The sequence below is a fragment of the Atractosteus spatula genome, chromosome 7 (genome assembly GCF_055471065.1).
Source record: "Atractosteus spatula isolate fAtrSpa1 chromosome 7, fAtrSpa1.hap1, whole genome shotgun sequence".
Taxonomy (NCBI): domain Eukaryota; kingdom Metazoa; phylum Chordata; class Actinopteri; order Semionotiformes; family Lepisosteidae; genus Atractosteus; species Atractosteus spatula.
Genome location: NC_142712.1, coordinates 35,641,035 through 35,664,446, shown reverse-complemented (window position 1 = coordinate 35,664,446; position 23,412 = coordinate 35,641,035). Strand labels below are relative to the sequence as shown.

The 23,412-nt window shown below is 38.7% G+C and overlaps 1 protein-coding gene across 1 annotated transcript; it reads left to right on the top strand.

Moving 5' to 3' along the window:
• The first annotated feature begins 4,841 nt into the window (after window positions 1-4,841).
• Window positions 4,842-6,391, top strand: LOC148830861 (potassium voltage-gated channel subfamily A member 2). The gene has a single exon (XM_088921311.1). It carries the CDS (start codon window positions 4,901-4,903, stop codon window positions 6,389-6,391), a length of 1,491 nt encoding a protein of 496 aa, XP_088777437.1. The 5' UTR covers window positions 4,842-4,900.
• Window positions 6,392-23,412: the final 17,021 nt, after the last annotated feature.

Here is a 23,412-nt window from a genome sequence, read left to right as displayed (position 1 = left end):
GTTGGAGAAAGTGCTTTGGTCACAGAGATGGTGCCGCAGAGGATTTTAGTAGCAGTTAAAGTAAATTTGGAAGCGAGAAGGTTTTTCTTTTTAAAAGAGATCACTGCCGGTCTGTGTTGTATTATTTTTTATGTCTTCTGTATTTTTTAACTTCCATTCATCATCATAACACTGAGACAATGTTTAAGTAAGTGCTGTAGCTGTAGGGCTATGCAAGTCCATGGCATGGCACGCAGACTGGGGCAATTTAGAGATACCAGTTAACTGAGCCAGCTGGAGAACCCATGCGGACATAGGGGAAACATGCAAACTCCATACAGATCTGGGACAAACAGTGCCTCCTCTGGAACCAACTCAAAAACTATCATACCACAATGCTGCCCCCATTGTCATCATTATTGTAATTGCTATTACTGTAGTAATAGAAGAGGGAGAAGAACAATTGTTTTCACACTGTTTTTCTATTATTATTAGTGTCTTAAGATGGTCCTTGAACCTTTGCCAACAACTTTGGCTTTGAGCCATGTAATCCATTTCATGTCTGTTGGTGCCTAACACTCATTGCCACACCTTAAACTGTCAGGAACGTTAATTGGTTGGGGCTTTTACTTCTGAAAGACTCTGAGATAATGGGTTTTTAAACTGTGATGTGCAGCCAAACATTTTTTTATTAATCCTTATGGGAAAGACTAACATTTTTTAACATAAATCAAATGGTATTCCAACCTTCTGGCAAATGCTTGTTTCTGCAAATACAGTGCATATACTGTATATATTAATTTACAATTAATATATTAGCAAGCATAAACAGTGCATCGGTTTCATAAGCAATATTAAACTTTGACACTAATGGAAGTGTGGATTAGTCATATAGAGTTCTACATAATTGTATATGAACCATAAATGACAGATCTTTTAAGGAAATTAATGGACTTGTCAAGTGAGCTACATATATTTCTTCCAGCTGAGAATTGCATCCTTATAGATTTAATGACAGTATACAGCATACTGTATCTAGGCTTCCTACTGATGACTGGAACCAAAAGTGGTATCCTATTTATTCTGTCTACAAAACTTCCTTAGTGTATTAATGCGATCCTCCAACTCAGAACACTACTGAGCTTTTAGAGATGCATTAGCAACTTACAATTAGTTTCAGAGTGTACAGTGCAAACTGTGTGCAGAAATGTATTTGCAAGAATCACGCTAGCATGCTTGTCATTCCTTTTCACAATTAGTTGTAATTGCTCCATACAAAACCACCTCTCTTTAAAATATATTTTTAAATAATCAGAGTCAACATTTGAAAAATGATGCTGTCTAGCAAAGTTTGAATGACGTTTCTTAATTAAACCCACAATTGAAATAGAATTAACTCTTGCCTTGCCCCAGGTGGTGTTAATTAGGGAGGCATTGTGGGGGTGCTTTATACGGCTCACTGCTTGACCTGCACACTCAGGTTGGCATCATATTAACCATGAACTGGGATCAGTTGCAGAATTTCATGTGTTTGCGTGTGGTTTCCACACTATGTCGTATCTTCTCTTATTTAACCAAACTCCCAAAAAACAAGCAATGTTTTAATTTCGTGCAGCTTTGGAGTATGTCATATTTCTCCTACTTCACTGTAAGAAAATTATATTTCACGTTTTTTTTATGTGAAGAACATCACCAGGACGCGTTCCCTTTAAATTGCCCACGCTGTAGAGGGGTAAGGAGTGGTACAGCGCAGAGAGGAGCTCGCTCGTTCTCCCGTTCCGCACTCTCTTTGTATGCATATCAATACCTAACTGCAGACTTCTCTGTAAGCCGTAATTCTTATTGCAATTTCTAGGGGTGAAAAGCAAGGAAAGAAATCCTAAGCCTGAGCACAAATCGCAAACATATGCTGCACCTTTTTTTCAAATTAACGAGGAAAAAAAGGGCACGGAGACGCCTGCATCCAAAAGATAACCTGTTTTGATGTGGAGTCTGAAGATCTGCATCTTGTATACTGGCTTACAAGGGTGATTTTTTTGTTTATGCATGCCATTTAGTTAAATGCTTAAAATATCAATTATATTTAATACGCTTATGTGACATTGCATGGATTTACTGTTATCTGTACCATAGATTATGTTCCCAGTTTTCCAGAACAATTAACCATGGCTTGAGTATACCACGGTAGACACCTCTTTTCGGTGTTTAATGGTTTAATCAGCTAATGGCATCTGCAACGCTTGCATAAGGAAAAAATAGTGCACGAACAAAATAAGTAACATTTATTCTAGGGGACTAGCCAGGATGCATGCACGTGGGTGCGAAAATGTCAAATTATCACAAAAGTGGTCTTTGTGGTAATTGAAAAAACCTTTGAGGGACGCGTTGGTGCCCGGAACATGGCTTTTTAAAAACGATAGCTCCAATTTATTACGCTGTCAGAATGTGCAACTGTAGTGGTGGAGTCTTCCATCTGTTTGATGCAATGAATAAGGTGCAAAAAATGCCAGCCATAAATACCAGTTTCCTTCACTGTTCCCAGCCCACGAATTAAAATTCTTGCAGGTGGAATACAAAATGTTTGACCTCCAAAAATGTAACATGCTGAATGATTTAAGATCTGAAGTTCCAATTCATGTAAAAGAGACTGTATAGATACAATTACATAAAAGCAACGCCTCCCCGCAACCTCCCTTCCTTGTGTTTTTGCAGATGTTGCTTCTGTGTAGTGTATCAGGACTACCTTTGCTGCTGTTTGTTGCAGGCAACGTCATATCTCCTAAGGACACTGGGGACGTCAAATTTTGCTGATCTTAGCATCTTTGGACCATTATAGAGGAAGCATAATTGAAGAGATAAAGCGCTATCCTCCTCCCAGATCGGTATCCCCGTTCCTATCGCCTTCTGCTTCTCGGGCTTCGAGCTATTGTTCAAACGGAGAACCCGGCGGGCTGAGGCGCAGACCCTCCCGCATCACCCCGACACCAGTTATCTCGGCGGATGCAGGGGAGTTTGTGGTACTGCATAGCAGTACCTGAATGATTGTCAGGACCTGGAAAGACTGTGGACCGTGGGATTTGAGACTAAGGTCCAAAATATTGGAGGTTTATTACTGGCACTGGGTTTTTTTGAGAGTAAGCAGACGTCCCCCGAGACCTGAAACCCACATCATTGGCTTATACGTGCTGGAGGCGACGCATAATAGCAGGTGAGCTTAGCTTTTCATGGTTGGCTATTTAACAACAAATTTGTTTAAACATAGCATTAGAATTTGTATTCACTCTTAGAAAAGCCTAAACCTCTTTAAGAATATATATATATGCAGTATATTACTGACAGATTAGTTAATATAAAACGGAAGATTATTTATTAAGAGGTTAAACTTTGATTTACTCAAGTTACAGTAAATGTGAAAGTAATGAGAATTACTGTACATGTTTTGTTACTATTGAACTAGCCAAAGGAAAATACAGGAGCTATATTTGAGAAGGATACAATGAATTGAATGCTGGTAAAATTCTTTAATATATTGAGGGTTTTTTTCTTTAACAGTGAAGCAGGAGATTTAAAGTTGTAAAGTTTTATAATAGTCATAAAATAAATCTAGTGAAATGTCTGATACTTAAAAACGACCCAATGTGATTGTAATCAAGTGCTTTATATACATGATATTGCTTAAAAAATATAATTGTAATAACAATCATTAATTGGGCATATTAATTGAATGTAAAACCTGTTTGCATTTTAATATTTTTTGGCAGACCCAGACACGTACAATCACTTTAATAAACTTCAGAATTTAACATCTTCAGAAAATAAGTCGATTAAGTTGTTATTATTATAGGTTAATCTCACACATGTCAAATAACTCATAACATAGCATTAAATAAGATTCAACAAGCTTTTCAAAAACTGAAAAGTTATCTCAAATGTTTATAGTATGTCTTCACATGATCAATATGTGTGTGTATGGATGTGTGTGACTGTACTTGGTAATGTGCATTTTAATGGCTTGTGCAGAGGTGAGTTCACTGAGCATGAATGCACCACAAAATTATCACACAGTGATAAACTGAGTCCTAGTTTCAGAACACAGGTGTCTTTTGACAATAATTTATTACTGTATATGTGTTTGATTGTATTTTCCACAAATAGCCAACCTCCTCCTATTTATAAAATTGCTGACACTGCCACAGAACTGGTGCAGGTTATCATATGAACTTGTGATACACTTATGCATATTTTTCTGTGTCTGTGTTTCTCAGTACCTTTATTTACTGTACATATTCTGGGACATTTATAATTGAACATATAATTCCAATACAGGGTATGCAGCCCCTTTCTTGCCTCTCTTCCCTCTCTTCTGCATACTTCTCATTAAATTCTTGCGATTAGAATCTCTGAGGCTGCAATGAAGACATTACAGTAGGTGTTCTGCAGTATACTGTATATATTAAAAATTAAATGTTCAGTTTGTTTTGATTAGGCACACTGAAATGTAGATTAAGAATGCTGGAAGTATCACTTATATCATGAGAAAAAGGTCTGACATTTCTCAGAAGGGCATCTTGCTGAGAACTTCTCTAAGGTACTTTCTGTTTCACATAAAAGTATGCATAAATGTCTAACTTAAATGGGTTTAAGAATATTTCCAATAAAACTCTCCTTGAAAATACATATTTGGACTTGATATCTTTTAAATCAAAGTATAAATGAAGCTCTTATTTAAAACATTCCAACTCATTAAACAAATAATTTTACTTTGTTGTTTTTTTTTTGTTTCAAGGTGCACCAGGCTGTGGCCCTGTGGTCCTCAACCACCAAAATAATAAACAGGGCTCATCACATTGCCCTTATTTCTCACACACACACAAAACAACCTCAGCTCCACTGAGACGTGCAGGCCTTCTCTCCTTCCAGAATGACAGTAGCCACTGGGGACCCCACAGATGAGGCAGCTGCACTTCCTGGCCACCCTCAAGACACCTATGACCCTGAGGCTGATCATGAGTGCTGCGAGCGAGTGGTCATCAACATCTCAGGGCTGCGCTTCGAGACGCAGCTCAAAACTCTCTCCCAGTTCCCAGAGACGTTGCTTGGAGATCCCAAAAAGAGGATGCGCTACTTTGACCCCCTGAGGAATGAATATTTCTTTGATAGGAACCGCCCCAGCTTTGATGCCATCCTTTATTATTATCAGTCAGGCGGGAGGTTGAGGAGGCCAGTAAATGTGACCCTGGACATTTTCTCAGAGGAGATCCGTTTTTATGAGTTAGGGGAAGAGGCCATTGAGATATTTAGGGAAGATGAGGGCTTTATCAAGGAAGAAGAAAGACCGCTTCCTGAGAATGAGTTCCAGCGGCAAGTGTGGCTGCTCTTTGAATATCCTGAAAGTTCAGGGCCAGCCAGGATTATCGCCATCATCTCTGTAATGGTCATCCTTATCTCCATTGTCAGCTTCTGCTTGGAGACCCTGCCTATTTTTCGCAATGAAGAGGAAGACATGCGAAAAAACATCTACCAGCCATACTCAAACAGTACCTCCAGCTATCAGTCCACCTCATTTACTGATCCATTCTTTATTCTGGAGACCTTGTGCATAATCTGGTTCTCTTTTGAGTTCCTGGTACGGTTCTTTGCCTGCCCAAGCAAAGCAGGCTTCTTTGTCAATATCATGAACATAATAGACATTGTGGCCATCATTCCCTATTTCATCACATTGGGAACAGAGTTGGCTGAGAAGCCTGAAGATGGCCAGCAAGGTCAGCAAGCAATGTCACTGGCCATTTTGAGGGTCATCAGACTGGTCCGGGTTTTCCGTATCTTTAAGTTGTCCAGACACTCCAAGGGGTTGCAAATCTTGGGACAGACCCTGAAGGCCAGTATGAGAGAGCTTGGACTACTTATCTTCTTCCTTTTCATTGGTGTCATCCTCTTCTCAAGTGCTGTCTACTTTGCTGAAGCAGATGAGGAGGCATCTCAGTTCATTAGTATCCCTGATGCCTTTTGGTGGGCTGTGGTGTCCATGACAACAGTAGGATATGGGGACATGGTTCCCACTACCATTGGAGGCAAGATTGTGGGGTCACTCTGTGCCATTGCTGGTGTACTGACCATTGCCCTGCCTGTGCCTGTCATCGTGTCCAACTTCAACTACTTCTACCACCGAGAGACGGAGGGTGAGGAGCAGGCCCAGTATCTGCAGGTGACCAGTGTCCCAAAAATACCTTCTTCTGAGGAGCTGAAGAAGAGCAGGAGTGCATCTACCATCAGCAAGTCAGACTACATGGAAATTCAAGAGGGAGTAAATAACAGCAATGAGGACTTCAGAGAGGAGAACCTCAAGACAGCTAACTGTACTCTGGCTAACACTAATTACGTCAACATCACCAAGATGCTCACGGATGTATAACAGCTGGGATAATTTAGCCATGGGTGGGGGGCTGGGAAGGGTGGAAAGGGATCAGCTTCCAATTTTGGAGGATATGAAACCAAGACATGGATCCAGGAAGAGATAAGAGAATCTCAAAAGTGAGCAGAGAGTATGCAGGGAACGCATAACCCCTCAACCTCCCCACCCTTTTCCCCACCTCCAATTCTCCATGTCCCAGATCCTCTAATTCTGCATCCTAGTTTTGGTGTCTGCATGGAGTTAGTCTTATCTGTGTGACTGTTCAGTAGTTGTGGTCCTGCTTGAAACAGTAGCCAAACAGTAGCCAAAAAAGTAGCATAGAGGGATCCTGACTCCAGCCCAAACATCCCTCAGCTCTCCTACACCTCACTCAAACCTCTGCACCCCTCTTGTGCCCCATCCTTGAAGATAAAATGCATTTCTTTGCATCCCCAAAGAGTACCAATCGTGTGCTTTCTCTTACTGTTTCCTGCGTTCTTGGGTACATCAAAACGGAAGGCCCAAGATAATGAAAAACGCAAAGGAAAATGTCCTGTTGAGCTTACAGTTTACAGTCTACAGATCACAGTCGATTTTGCTGTAACCTCCAGCAGCCTATCAGAATTATCTGAGGAATGCTGTGATCAGCATTATGTAAGGGACACTTAATGGCACCTGTGAGTAATTTACCCATAGGGGTGACACATGCTATTTTCAGCTGACATCAGTATCAAAACTAGCCTGATCATATGCCCTATAATTCCCTGCCATATTTGTTTTCATTTGTGCCTGAAGAGCAAAGGAGTGTGTGACACACTCTTCACTTTCCTGAGCTAGATTTTCAGTGAAGTGGAGGCTTGCAAACATTGAAAGCGTAATGAATGTCTATTATTTTTATTTGTTTGTTTATTCATGTGTCTGTCTTTGTCTGGCTCTGCATTTCAACTGTGCATGGTGCCTGATTTTGTGACCAAGGTTAGCTAGAAGGCTCTTTTCCCCTGCATTATGTAGACGCAAACCTGAGGGAAAAGAAAGCAAATTAAAATGGCTACATGGTGATGAATCATTCCATCCGTTTTTTTCTTCCAACAACTCCTCCCTTCCCTATTTATTTGCATTCCAAATTCATATGTGATATATTACCAGGGGCTTCTGCTCTAATAATGCAACACTCTCATAACTACAGCTCCTATAGGTTGGAAGAACCATATTGACATTTAACTGTGACATTGCAACTTAATAAAAGCAAATGACATTCCTAGCTCACTTTTCAGGTCACCAAAGATTAGTTCACTGTCGCCCAACAGATATGTGTATCATTAATTTGAGTTTGATTTGTGTGCTCATTTATTTATTTTTTTTCTTAAGTTGTGTTCATTCTCAAATGCTGGAAATACTTTGGTGGAACCTGTAAAATAATATACTTCCTCTTAAATGCATTTTAAGAAAATCAGCTATTCTATTATTCTAATGTTGCATGACTGAAACATTCTTTGTGGCATGCATTTCAGTACTTACAATATTTTAAACAAAACCAGTAATAATAATGGTAATACATATCTAACAATATATATTTTTCTGCGTGAGATATTAACGCTATGTGCAATATATATAAAAAACAAGTGTCTTTTTATAGTTGTGTGAGTTTTTGCTACTGGTTGATTTAATGGTTTTTGTTTTGAACACTGATACTGTAGGTCACTTTCAGGGTTCATCCACTTGAAGGTTGGTCATTTTGCCTCAGGTAAAATTATTGTAGTGGAATACCAGATGGTCAAAGAAATCAGGACATTAGAAGGCTTATAATAAGTTCTCTTTTGGGACTAAAGCATTGCCAATTGTTCAAAGAAAGAAAAGTGAAACAAATCTGATGGTCTGGATGTAAGCTTCACCCTATCCCTTAAAATTCAGCTAAGCTTGGATTTATTCAGATGGGTCTTATTGCTTTTACACATGGATCAAAATATGATGTATTTCTTTAGAAATGCTGGATAGTTTTCTTTAATACATTTCAGGACGGGCTTACAGATCTTGTTTCAGAACACCATGTTAATTGCTGTTTATATTCCTGCATCTCACAATTCTTTGCCTAAAGAAGAAGTTACTGTTCCTTTAAAAAGTGTTGCAGGGCTTACTGTCTGTGACAGGGTGAGGAGCTCGGCAATATGGAAGGACCATGGAGCAGAGTTGCTGCTACTCTGGATTGGAAGGAGTCAATTCAGGTGGTCTGGGCATCTGGTGAGGATGCCCCCCACTGCCTCCTGCTGGGGTTGCACCAGGCATGGCCCACTGGGAATAGACCCAGGGGCAGACCCAGTACATGCTGGAGGGATTATATCTCTCTTCTGGTCTGGGAGTGCCTGGGAGTCCCCCAGGAAGAGCTGGAGACTGTTGCTGGGGGAAGGGATGTCTGGTCTGGCCTGCTCTGCCTGTTACCACCGTGACCCTCACCAGAAGTCAGCTGTTAGAAAACTAGCTGAGATGAAAAAGACTGCTGTAAGAGTTCTTTGGGCAATATTGAATTTATCATCTTAAATGCTTGGAGACTCTGCTTCAGTGTCATTTTTATTAGAATAAACTCTATGCCCCATTTGTGCCAAGCACCTTCATTGAAATATTAAGGTGGCTTCTTTTTAAGGCCAGAGAACCAAGTGTACTGCTTGTACAGGGTCTGTAAGCTTTTATATTTTCATATAGATATGTAACTTCTGTTCATCTGCTAAACTGTATTACCTGTATTTTCCTTTTTAAATAAGGAATAGCCTTTTTTTCTCAGTGATATTACAAAGAGAAGATTTCTGATTGTAAACTAAAGGCACGCAAAGATTTTTTGGTGGGGGAGAAAAATGCCAACCTTCTTGTGTGATACTAGTTCATTCCAAAATACTTTATAATTCCTAGCTAATGCCGCAGTATCTATCAAGGCTGATGTGTTTGTGTTTTGGGTAGCTTTTTGACTGGAAAAGGAGCCAAGGTGATACCCCTTTGTGCTTCTTGAGTTTGAGTAACATTGAGAGAGAAATATGAGTGTATGAGATTTTTTGGAATTGTTTGATAAGTAGAAGAAGATAAACAACTGTAATTGCACTTTTCTTTCCTACCTTACCCTCCACTGGTGTTCTGTCCAGCTCACCTGAGCAGCCCATACTTTACAGGTATGGCATCTGAGTGTGTGCATGTAGTCATAGACACGAAAGCAACCAGTTTTGGCACCTTTCCATAGGAACTCAAAAGGCTAAAAGGACCTGGATCTCATACAAAACAACCAAAAGTGACAAAAAGATAATCATACCAAAAGACCACAGGAAAAAATCTGTTTGGAGAAACAGCAAAAACAAAACGATATGAGACTGCACTTTCTGGACCCCAGCCTATGGACCTATGGATTTCTCCAATTGGAAATTAGAAATTTATCACACGTTCTAAAGCTGCATAATTATAGTACACAAAGCTATAATTTTGTGTGTATACAGTATAAAAATATATACATAGAAGTGATTATATTAACACACAGCTTTGACTTATATTATATACTGTCGAATGCAAATGTTGTTATCATTGTCTTAAATGCAAGATTTGGCTTTAAATTACTGTATCTTCTGGCTTGTACAGTGATAAACATACACTCCCAGGAAACTGGGCACCGCTAACTGCAACTATATTCTAATGACAAAGCTAATAAATGTACTAACAGTATCATTATAGCACTAGCCATAGTTTTTGGATACTTTGAGCACAACAAAAAACAAAAAAGCTATTACAATCAAAGTTATTGTGAGAGCTTTACAAATTCTTGTCTTCTATGAAAACATTAGAGACTGTTTCCTTAATATTTCTTTATTTTGTGCTGTTGCCTGGGTCAAAATTAGTACTTCATTGTGTCAGGTTTGTCTTGACCATTCCAGGACCATATATAAAATCCATACCCATACATACGCCAGACTTATCTACTGTAATGTATGCATATGTAACATACTTTCAGTTTATACAGACATAGACAAAACTATATATATGAATATGTATATATAGTTGTAAGTATATGTCCAATAGATTCAGGCAGCTACTCTTGCAGCCAGCCTGTTTGAGCTCCTTGCCACAAGTCTTAAATGCTGCTGCATTAAGCTCTGAAATGTACTGTGCAGCCTTTGTTTCAAGGAGACAGTATTGATTTGTTACATGTATTGGAAAATCTATGCTGTTTTCATCTGCACATGCCCTCCCTGCCTTGCCTCTGCTGCAGATATCCTGTCATGTGGCAACCAGAGCCTCTGAAAGGCTCCTTTAATCTCCGGCAGATTCATCGCCATTTAAGATCCAGGCACAGACACATGTGCTGAGTCATATGCAACCTTGAGTGTGTCTGTGTGTGTGTATGCATGTGTGTGGTGTGTTATTGTGAATCAACAGAGAAATCCACTTAAACTGATTGATTGTGCCTCCGCCTGCTTTTTATTACCCATAAAGGTTACCTGACAACTGACTTACCCTATGAAGCTTTTTTTTTCTATTAAAACCACAGTGAAGCTATCCAAGTACACTCGAAATGCTTTTTTGAACTGTGGATAGAAAAGTCACCAATGCACTTTACAAGGACTACAAAAGAATCAGCTGAAGAATCTATGGAACAAAAAATCAAACTGCTGCACTCCATATTATCCTTTCAAACCATCATCATCTTTGTGATACTGTTCTCAATATTTGAACGACAAAACTTTCTGGTGATTGTTACAAATTACTGACATTACTACCCCTGCCTTTAGCAGTAAAAAAGGAAAGAAGCTGGATCTTTGAAGTACTGATCTGAGACTGATTCCTAAAGAAAACGGATGGAAAGGGAAGTTTACTAACTTATTCTCCAAACCATCAATCGCAATTGAAGCATGTTACTTCTGGAAAACCTATTTCAAATGCATGAAGATGGATAAGTGTTAAGTAAAAAATAATAAATGGACATTTTAACCTGTTCTCAAAATGGGGGAGAAACTGTAGAATGAATGGGTCCTAGTCATATATTTTTACAACTTCAAAAAAGATCCTAATATTAACTTCACAAGATACAGTATGGAAACACTGACCAGCACAGAATCTGGATCACATACATGTGAAAATTGACTATTTGCTTATTTTTGTCGATATTGTTCAATTGTGCAAATACCCTTCAAAAGCTGCTGTTTTAGGTATAGATTAATGTTTTCCTGGCAAATTACCTCTATAATCTCTTCACTATAGGAAAATTATATGCTATGCTGTAATCAGTTATAAACAGAACAAATCTCCTCATGAAACTGTATAATGAGTTTTCTCTTCACCACCAACTCGTCTTGAGAGGTTAATGTTTTCTTTTATGTTGAAAAATGCTGTTTTTCTCCTATAAAGGCTCTTTATTTTAATAGTTAAAGCTGAAATCTTTAAGGGGCTGGATTTGTACAGATCTCATCCACAGTTAATGTAGAAAGGCACATTTTAATGTCATTTATAGTGATTTTCTTATTATAAATAACACTTTGGTTCTGTAAGATCATTATTCAAAGTCCAGATCAGGGTCCTATAGAAGCTCAAAGTTGTCATTCATTGTGGTGCCACATTATTTCAGAGTATTTATAAAGATGAATATAATATATAATAATTAGAAAATGCAGTCATTGTACAGTAAATTGCAGTACTACCTGACAAAATCAGAAGGAATGTGAGACATATACAGTGGGAGTATGTTTCTGTCTTGAAATACTATAGTAGCCTTTTATGGGATTAAACCTATTTGGTTTTATAAAGCACCTTACAAAATCTGCATGTTATGTTAAAGAATCCACAAAGTTGGCCTTTGTGTGATTTTTAAATGTTGTTACAAATTAGCAGTTCTGTTGCACTTAAGCAGTCTAGCCTTACTGATGCTTAATTAGTCATTTTCTGTGCAGTGTTTTCCCACAAGACATTTGCTAAGGTTAAAAAATACAGATTTTAACTGTTTTTGTTCTCTGACACTTGTTTAAAAGGAAAACCATAAAGTAATCTCCTTTTTAAAAAAATGTATGAAGAGAGTTTGGTGATTTCAAAAGCTTAGGGAAACAAAGAATAAGTAGGAAGAAAGAATGACTTACTAAATGGACTTACTGAATGAGAACCCACTTAAAAACAAGGCCATCTGACTTTTCCTACTACTTTTTACTTTACAATATTATAATTACATAATAAAAAATAATTTATTTTGCCCAGTATATTAAATCAGGAAATTAATCTGTAGGTGAATATCCAACATGTCGTGCTCATTCCTTTAATCTTTAGAAAGATTTAATAATAATAATGATGATAACAATAACATTGGCCATGAGCCTAACACTGGATACATTTACAGTTGATACATAGTGTATGCAAATGTAAATAGATTATATTAATATATGTTCATATATATTAAATATTAATAATATGTAGAAAAGGATGTTAGAGATGTTGGAATAACATTTTAGTACTGCTATGCTAAGCGGGGTAACATAGGCAAAGGCTTGATTTACAGCAAAGCAAAGCGGTGTTTTGCTTTGTTCGGTCCTGTGAACTGGGAGGGATCTGACAAGGCACAGGTGCAGGTCTGTGGAGGCAGTGCTGAGCACCTACAGTGGCTCATTAGGGGTTTATTTACTTGCTTTTAATTAGGTCGTACTGCTCAAAAGTCTGGGTATCTTTCCCAGCAGGATAGGTTAAAGACTGATGGAGATGGTAGTGATGAGTGCTAATTTTCTTTTTCCTTGTAGATTAAGCATTGTGTGCTCTTCAGAAGAGAAGACAATGGATTTTACCATGTGCAGCTCTCTTTGGTGTGCTTTTCAGGTTACCTGGGTAGCCTTACTTGATACTTGATATAAATATAACCTAACCTAACCAGAAGAACAAACTGGAAGTATTAAGACATGCCCTTAAAGCTGCCTTTTAATACATTTTGGTGAAGAGCAATTGAACTGCTTGGTAATGGTTGTGAACATTATCTTCATTTTTTACTTTTGAATTTGTGTTGCGGGTTTTCTTCTGTATTTAATTATTAATATGAGACAGTTTATTTTTCACAGTCAAGTCATTGTAAGTAACTCACTCTTCTCTAAAAAGACACTAGGGTGAGGTTTTTCTTTTACAAGTAACAATTGCAGACATAAACAGGGAATACTGATTAAAATGTTTATTTAACTCTATAAGTTTTGCTTTTGCTTTCTAGTAGAGAAGACTCTCTTCTGGGCTCTTATTAATTTTTAGTTTTAAGGCTTCTCTGATTATTGATTAGTAACCAATTTCCACCAATGAAAGTTGAAATATGATCCTTCTCAGAGAAGATATAAAGCACTGAAATTATTTTTCAACTTTTATCTGCAGAAAGGCACTTAAGAAATTTGTAATGGTGTATTGTAATTTAGTTAATATTGTATATTATTTTAACTGAGTTCAGTGTAACTGTTTCAACACTAGAAATCATGTAGAGCTTCATATATCATAAACAGTATTTTTTAATACATCCTGAACTTGACTGGAGACCACATGGAGACTGGAGATACAATCATGAAATCAAAGGACTAGCGGTATCAAAGGAAAGTACATTACGATTATCTATCCTTGATATCACAAAAACATGGATTAGTCCCACAAAGAGTGCCAGAGAATATATTTGATCTTGTCAATGTTTTGTAGGTAAAGAAAAGATACCTTAGTGGGATTTCTAATATGTTGCTCTAAGGACATAAAACATTTAAAATTAACACCTACTGTACATTTCCCATTTCAGTCTTCCAGTTCAGGAAACCACCAAACATTTTTTTTTATTATTTATAAGTTGATAAGATGACCCAGTATTATCATCCGTTTTTCAGAATTTTAAAACATCTATTCATTAGTGACCTGTGGTCTGAATTTTCAACTTGCTTGACCTGAGGTTAAAGTTTTAACAAACCACTAACTCACCAGGAGACTACATCCTGCCCCAACAGCTCTTAGCTTTTCCTTTTTGTGCTCTCTAAAACATATTGTATTAAACCTAACCAGTGTTCTCTAGGCTGCACGGCTGTCTTGAATGTCTCTCACTTTGCCCAAGCCCCTTTCTGCTTTATCTACCTGTCACTGTTATTGACGTATCTCCACCAGTCGCATAATAATATTGCTATTCTCATGATTAAGTTCTCCGTGCCACTTTCTACTGTGGACAGCATTATTCCAGATCTGGAACATTTTTCAGCTTCCCTAACTTTCTCAGACCATCCATTTAAAAGATGCTCTTACATCTGGTCTTTTGGGATAGAAAGTGAAAAGCTCATGACATTGTGAAGGTTTCTTTTCTCTCATACAGATTATAAGGACGGCTGCAGACAATCTACTTTACTCTTTCTCTACCAGTACCCAGTGTCTAGGAGAACTATACCCTTTCTCAGTCCACCACTGCCAACGTGACAGAATCCTCATCTCTCTTAATTAATCCCGCATCAGCAGGGTCCGCTTGTTGGCACACCAAGTCTCCATTTGGTGGTTTGAACCAAACGTTGCCATTAACTGCGACTGAGAAATACTCCAACCGGCGCATCGCTCCGCCTGCCGTCAGAGTGGGAGAGGGGGGGGAGGAGAACAAAGTAATGTAGCCAATTCATAGAGGGGGGTTATTAGGAGGCATGGGAAATTTGGCCAGGATGCCGGGGTTACACCCCTACTCTTTTCGAGAAACACCCTGGGATTTTTAATGACCACAGAGAGTCAGGACCTCGGTTTTACGTCTCATCCGAAGGACGGCGCTTATTTACAGTATAGTGTCCCCGTCACTATACTGGGGCATTAGGACCCACCTGGACCGCAGGGTGAGCGCCCCCTGCTGGCCCCACTAACACCTCTTCCAGTAGCAACCTTAGTTTTTCCCAGGAGGTCTCCCATCCAGGTACTGGCCAGGCTCACACCTGCTTAGCTTCAGGGGGTTGCCAGTTGTGAGTTGCAAGGTGATATGGCTGCTGGCGACAGAATCCTCATCTATCAACTCTTTTTCGGTGCGTTTTCGGCAGGGATGCCTAACCATAAAGAGATTCAGCCTATCTTGCATCACAGTGACACAGTGGCAGCAGGCATTATGAACCACTGGAACTTTATCTCTTATTTCCTAGAAATAGTTCTAGCTGAGCTGCTTTTTTAACTTTTTACACAAATAAGTAAGGGATTTCCACATGAGGAGTTTCTTTCACTGAATTCTCTCTGCAGAAAGAGATTAAAAAGCCAAACTCTACAGAAAGCATTACTATCTTTATCTACAGTAAGCAATCTTACTACAATAAATATAACAAATACACTTTGTATGAGAGTACACAGTTTCTTAACAGCAACCTTAGCAGAGTTGCAAATATATGTTGATTGATGACTTATTATGGATCAATTTCACTTTCTTTGCTGTTACCTGAAACAGTGATACACAGCTACTGTATACTGTTTTTTTAGCCAGAAGTAACACTAAACTCTTGCTCTATTTTAGAAATTTAATAAAGCATACAATCACAGATCTTCAGAAATAATTATGTTTTCCTATATGTGAGATGTTTCCTGTATGTTTGTGGTTATACTGTAGGTGAAGTGAAGAATCTAATAATTCTAACTAAAGAAACTGAGAAGTCAAACTACAGTGCAACCAGACAGTGATGTCATTTAGCAGGTTATGTTCACTAGATCTGTACTGTGTTATGCTTTTAAGGTGTTTCTTTGTTACAAGCTAAAATGTCACTCTTCCATCCTGTTAAAGAATTAGTCTATCACAGTAAATTATCAAGGACTAAAACAAGTTGCAATTTCCTTACTTCTGTTGAAGCCAATAAGCTTTCAGCTGCATACATTGCTCATGATTATGAATACCTTGGTACAGTAGGAGGGTAAATGTGAGATATTGTGGCTGTTGAGAACAATTTTATTGAAGGACAAGGCTAATAAACATCCACTTCAATTTTCCTAGGTGGAATAGCTGGAGGACTGTTGCAAGGCCAGGGATTGGGAAAGGGAACATGTCAAATCATAGGCAGTGGTAAAAGGGTGCTTTATAGATAGGAGGCGTATTCATGTCGAAGGGTCTTATTTCCAAAAGTTTGAATATAATTAAGTGTATTACCTACATTAAATGTTTATTGTACAAAAAGCAGTTGAAATGTGCTGAAATGATACTATCATGTGGCACACATTATTTATTCGAATGTGGAAGCACTCATTAAACACAAGGAAACTAGCAGCCTATTATTAAATGAATGCTGAAGAAGAAAGGTCCAAAGCATGAGTGCACTGGTACTGTCAGGATGGCCAGTTGTTAATTCAGAGAACCTGCAAAATAAGACACAGCTGCTCTTCATGAGTAAGAAGTTCTCGGAGGGAGTGAAATACCACATGAACAAAGTGAGCTGGGATAGGCTCTGTGTGGAATTAGCCACACACCTGAGCTAATAAAGAAGAGCTAGAAGGAAAATAATTTCAGTCTATTTAGACCTCCAGGTGTTAGGAGAGGGTGGGAGAGAGCTGAACTATGGGGGAATTCATTAGTAATGGACTGTGCTAGTTTTGTGACCTGTAGGACTCGGTGACTTGGGGATTCTCATGGAAATACAGCTTATGGCTGTACTGAGGGGCATCAATCAAGGCTTTACCAGGCTCAATAAGCATAAAGTGTGCTGCAGAGGAACAGTGTGGATCAGCTGAATCGGGACTGACAGGAGGCATTAGGACCTGAAGGAATTGGGCATCGCTTGTCAGTGAAGCAGCATACTTTCCTCTCATACTGTAGGTAAAAGTAGCCTAGATGGGTTTGAAGCATGTTTTAACATCAGCAGATGTTAAAAAGTATGTGTGAAAACAGACCGGCTGCTGCTGTGTCAGGGGGCACAAGGTTTGATTATACAGCGGGGTCCCTGGCCAAACAGGATGGGATCCCTCATTATAAGAAAAACTATTGTTTGGCAATGAAGATTAAGAGCATTTTCTTGTTGACAAGTGAGAAAGTTATTGTAGTGTAAACTGAATATCGAAATGTGGGCATTAAGGATTAAATGAAGTTTGTAACAAATTTTCCACACAAAGAAAATGAGATGTTCATCAAAATCAGAAAGGTCACAAGAACATTTTTCCTAATGGAATTCTCAAATAACACTTAAACAGTCTTTGCCTCCGTTGGTGCTTATTACTTTGAAAAGTGATACAAAATCTTTTTTTTTCCAACAAGGACATTGTGGTCCACACTATTTTTAGTTTTCCTCATATTGAGACTGAAATCTAAACTGCTGTAAATTGGTTTAATTGGCAATGCCTCAATTCAGTCCCTGCCTCTTATTTGTTTCCTTAAGAAATATACACTATATTGTGTAGTGTTGTACTCAGGCAACACATTAACACCACAAATTTACCAGTTTACCTCATCTATGGAAACCTTCCCAAAATGCATTGAGTGTTCCAACTCTAGAACTAATCAAAAGATTAAATTTAGGAGCAAATCGCTAAGGACTGAGCTATTGTTTCCAAATGGCAAAAACCCCTGAGAGTACCTTGGTGAAAAGGTACAATAGGAGGTGATTTTTTGGTACAGTCCATGTCATAGATTTAAGAATTAATTTGTGATATTGTTTCACACTTTTTGAGAGCTTTTTTAATATGTAAAGTTGCACATAGATTTTCCCCAAATTACAGGGTTCTCCACACGTTTAAGGATGATGTTGAGACTAATGTAGCAAAGATTTAAAAATGGTTATATAAAAAAAACTATTAAGCTTTCTATCAATCAGTATTTCACAGATCTCCCTTTGGCCTTGATAACATAAAAAAGTGCTTAATGTAAACATTCATGTACAGTACATATGAACTATGATTATTATTATTTTTATGGCACGTAAAAGCAGCATGGTCAGGCTAAATCATTACTTATAAAATGTAAATAATTATATTTAAAATAATACTAACAAGCATAGATTACATGAAAAATTTGCTGCTAAAGAAATGGGACCATTTGATCTAAATGACACATTTGCAACATAGTTTTATCACTTTTGTGCCATGTGTCCACAGTAATGCTGCTACCTTGCACACGAAGAGGAGCATAGCTGCAACTGTATGCTGTATGTATGTATGCTATATGTATGGAGTACTGTATGCTACTGTATCTTCTTCATATGTTCCCAGTATCAGGGAGCCTCTTATTTTCCAAAGGACATTCCATACTGTGACTGCACAAGAAAATCAGGAATGCCAAGTATGGATAAGTGGTGTTTCAAACTTTATTTTTTATGTAATTCAACTTAGAACAATATAATTTATATGGTACTGAATCCTATCTAATTTACAGTACAGTATGTGAACATACAGTATGAAGTTCCTTTCCCAAGGGTACAGCAGCAGTGTCACACCTGGGTTGTGGTCTGTAGCCATGACCTCTACTTTGCTCCTCTGTCTTACTTTAGTTTTTATCAGCCTTATTCCCTGAAACCATTCTTTCTCCCTGCAGTCAAGAAAAGCTAACTAAATGGATATACAGTAAGGTCAATGTGGATGCAATAGTGCTGTACACCTGAGACTCTGACCCTTTTTTAAGCGAAGACTGGGCCTTCAGAAGGTTAGTCTTGCTGTTTGTGGGTTTGCAATGTTGGTCCTTCCTCTGTTGCACCATTGTAACTTTACAGCTACATTATTTCAAGTGCGGTAAAAGACAAGAAAAAAGGTGGGTTTACAATAAAGATTAAAATCCAATAACGATGACAAACCACGACCTTACAGTATATTATTCAGAGCTTGCTGGGAGCTTGTATTGCTGTGTGTCTCTGACAAGTGCAAACTCTTGCTTGGCAATATGTTGGGAAGCAGTTTAACAGTGAATGGGTCAGAGGAAACTGCACATAGTAGTGGTTCCTACCCTGTTGGTGAACGTGTTGTAGCAGAGAACTAGGATGAGAACCAACTGGGAAAAAAGTATAAAATAAGACACAGAATAAAAAATAACCAAGTTAATTTCCCGACTTCAGAGTTGGGGTGCCAGAACAAAGAGATACAGTATAATTGGTGGCAACAAATAAGCTACAGATAAACATAATTTAATAAACAACAAAAATAAATAACTGCAACAAATGAAGTATCCATACATTTTCCCACAACACAAACAAAAATAGTCTGTGCTTCATGTGATAAACCTTTTGATTTTTTAGGGTTTTATAGTGTAACAGGAAACGTCTACCTATAGGTAGTGAAGCGTTACAAAAATAACAGACAAACCCCAAATCCTGGCAAGACTTTTTTAATACCACAAACAAGTGAAGATTGAGTATTTACTATCTGAAATGGACAGGTGTTTTTTAGTGAGGAAAGGAAATAAGGTAACATTGTGATGCACAAGGTGCTGTGATTTTTGTTTGATAATTGAGACTGAGTTTATCTCTTATCTTTACCATACAGTAAATTCTGAGAACATATTCTCTAATACAGGGAAGGCCGGTAGGAAGCTGGGACTCTGCTCTAAGCTGTTTCTTATACTAACTTACAACACATGCTATAGATTTATTTTTCCTTCTTGTTAAACGTGTTATTGTTTTTTGCTAACAGAACAACAACCACTTTGAGAGCAATAATACAGGTACTCATATAATATAGCTGTTAAAAATGTGTCATGCTCTCTGCGGCCAGAGGGCGCTCCTTCTCTGTCCTGTCTCTCATTTCCAGTTTTTTGCTGTCCTTCCGGTGTTTCTCTCTCTCTGGGGCTATATATTTCCAGGTCTTTCATTCTGCCTTCGCTCAGCATTGACGTTCGGATGTCCTGAAACCCGCCTAGCACCAGGTCGCCCCACGTCCGCTACCTGAGGGCATAGGTTTCTATACGGCATTTCCTGAACAGCTGAGCCCGGGCTAATCCCCGTCTCGCCGCTACGCATAGGGTCTTTTCGCTCTCCTGTCATTCCACTGTTCGTCCTTTTCCGACATCCGTGACAGAATGTAAAGCATACAGTATACTGATAGACTACATTTCCATAAATGTTGTTCATGTCATTTTTGAGTTTTTTCTGTCTCTGTCACAGCTTGTTTTTATCTGTTTCTAAAGCTATTAGGAAACAAGATGTGCGCATTCATAACTAGCTTTAGGCAGATATTATTGAACTATTAAGAAATGATGAGAACTCAAAAGTAATAAGAATGACAATTGAATAACAACATTAAATTAAAATAAAACAGCAAAGATATTAGTGTGAGTTGTGTTGATCACTGTACAATGGATGAGTGCTGATGACATCCCATCACCTTCATCCAAACTCACCCACACACAAAGTGCAAGAAAATGGAGAATACTGTCTGTAGTCACTACATTAAAACTGACCTTTGGTGGACACCCCTCATTTGATGTTTAAATACATTGCTGACTAATGTGAATTTCATATTTCATTTACAGTACTTTTTACTGCCGTTAACCACCAATTTACACAAGTGTTCATTAAAACAGGCAATATGAATAAACATACTTGTTAATCTTTCCTTTATAGACTAACTAAAACATTTTTGTTGTTTGTTCACAGGTGCAAACAGGAGGCTAAAAGGCATAAGATAAGTGTTTTGTTGCTTAAACTACGGTAGTTCTGTTAACAGTTGTAACCCAGAGACTGTCTGTATACCTGTCTTTTAATGCTTTATGACTAATTCAATTACAATACATACTTGACTACAATAATCCCAAACTCTCTTGGCTCTGTGCCACATTTCTCAATTCATTTCAGGACTCCGTCTCTGTGTTGTTATTTATTGAATTAATTAGTAGGATGTTCCCCAAACAGTAAGTTTTATTTGGAGCTTTACATTGGAGCTCATGTTAACATGTGCATTGGGACAGAAAAGAATATTGGAAAAAGGCCATTCCATAAAAGCCAAGATGGAGCCTTGTAGGCAAAAGCACTACAGCTTGTAAAGCTGCCCAGAACTATTATTGTTGCTGAAAGGATCCCCAAAGACTTAAATAACCATTAAATTGAGTCAAGGCTTTTTTTTCTGGACTGATGGTTAATGGTGCTGGCTGACTCATGTTTTAGTGAAAGCTGGCAGCATGTAGAGATTAATATGATCTTAGAAAGGTAGTTTTCAACATCACTTACAGAGACAGGATGTTAGCATCTTAAAATATCCTGCATTTCTAAATATTTTATATCAATCAGCTCAGAGCAGGGATCTTTCTGTTGCTTTTTCTCTTTCCTTTTCTGCTTCTTCTTTGTTACCTCTCCTTTCTCCTCTCATCTCAGATCATGGGACTAATCTGGGATTCTATGAACCACATTCTTCAACCACTTTGAAAATGATAGAGTAAAATTGTGGAAATTGTATGGGGAAAACCCGATTACACATAAGCACCTGGGTCAAAAATAAAAGTTCAACTCTCTACATCACTGTACACCATGCTTTTGTAGGCACAAAGAAATGAAAACAATAAATCCCCATATTGGCCCTCAAGCAGGTGATTAGCAGCTCCTGCAACATCTGTGAAAACTGACAAAAATGTCAGTTCTAGTTGAAAATTACATGCAGTAGGTAAGGTGCTACAGGGACCCAAGGAGCACTTCATAATAAAAAGAAACTGTCAAATTCCACTTTCCCTAACTGTTAGAACACCAACAAACAGAAGGACAGAGAAGTTGTTCGTTTTGTCAATGGAGGCAAGATTCAGCAGTTTGTCATTATAATGCCTCCAAATATCATATCAAAAACAAGTTTGCTCTATTTAAAGACCTTGTAGTGCAGGGCAAGTCACTAGTCACAACATCCTTAATAAGTAATAATGCCACCAAAAATGTGAGAAAAGGGGAAAGTGGAGGTTATTTGATTCTTTGTTCTCAGGATCACCACAAGTGAAATAGACTTCAAGGACTGTGAGTCCACAGCAGCATGCTGTCTCCTAGGGCTGAGCTGACAGCCACTTTCCAGAGCAGTTCAGGTGGGGAGCTGCGTCAGCATGCGTAGGCTGCAAAGGAACAAGTAATAGGTTTATTCCATGCTGAAAAAAAGAAGAAAGAAAACACAACATTTCGGCCGTGGAGCCTTCTGTCACGCCCTCTGCAGCCAGAGGGCGCTCCATCTCTGTCCTGTCTCTCATTTCCGGTTCTTTGCTGTCCTTCCGGTGTTTCTCTCACTGGGGCTATATATTTCTGGGTCTTTCATTTGCCTTCGCTCAGCATTGACGTTCGGATGTCCTGAAACCCGCCTAGCACCAGGTCGCCCCATGTCCGCTACCTGATGGCATAGGTTTCTATACGGCATTTCCTGAACAGCTGAGCCCGAGCTAACCCCCGTCTCGCTGCTACGCATAGGGTCTTTTCGCTCTCCTGTCATTCCATGGTTCGTCCTTTCCGACATCCTTGACACCTTTTTCGGGTGTGAGAAAGACAAAGCAATAAGCAAAGGTAATGTATCTGGAGAACAAAGGCTGGGAGAGAGGAGGAGCGAGAGGCGGGAGCAGGGGACAGAAAGAGAGGCCAGTCAAGAGGTGTGGAGTCAGAATAGGTGTAGAGAGGTGTGAAATGAAACTTTCAATGAATGGAGAAAATTTAAAAGAAAAGTAGTCTGTCGTTAAGAGAAGGGGGGAGGTGTGATCCTAGCTGCAGGATAATTTTCGTTTCTGTAGTCTTTCTGATGTATGAGTTCGGAAAACCGTCTTTGAGAACACAGACAGAGCGATTAGAGTGGTCATGGCCGTCAGAGGTGAAATGAGAAACAATGGGCTTGGATACGATGGGGCGTCCAGGGGTGTCCAGTTTGTGGATTTTGGGGAGGAGGTAAAATTGAGATACCTGCAGATTTTCTCCTTGGGTGAGGATGGACCTGTGTTTACTGGGTATAGAGGGTACCTTGGGTGCTTGATTGGTGCATTGGTTAATGAAATAATCGACTGGTGGAAAACGGCCAGAGGGGGGAGTCCAACAGCTCTGTATGGGATTAATGTTGTTAATGACATCAATAACCGGGTTGTTATCAGCTGCCTGTGAAGAGGAGTCGTCAGCAAAATGTGCTCTGAGACAGATCCTGCGGTAAAAGCGGTTAAGGTCAACATTGGT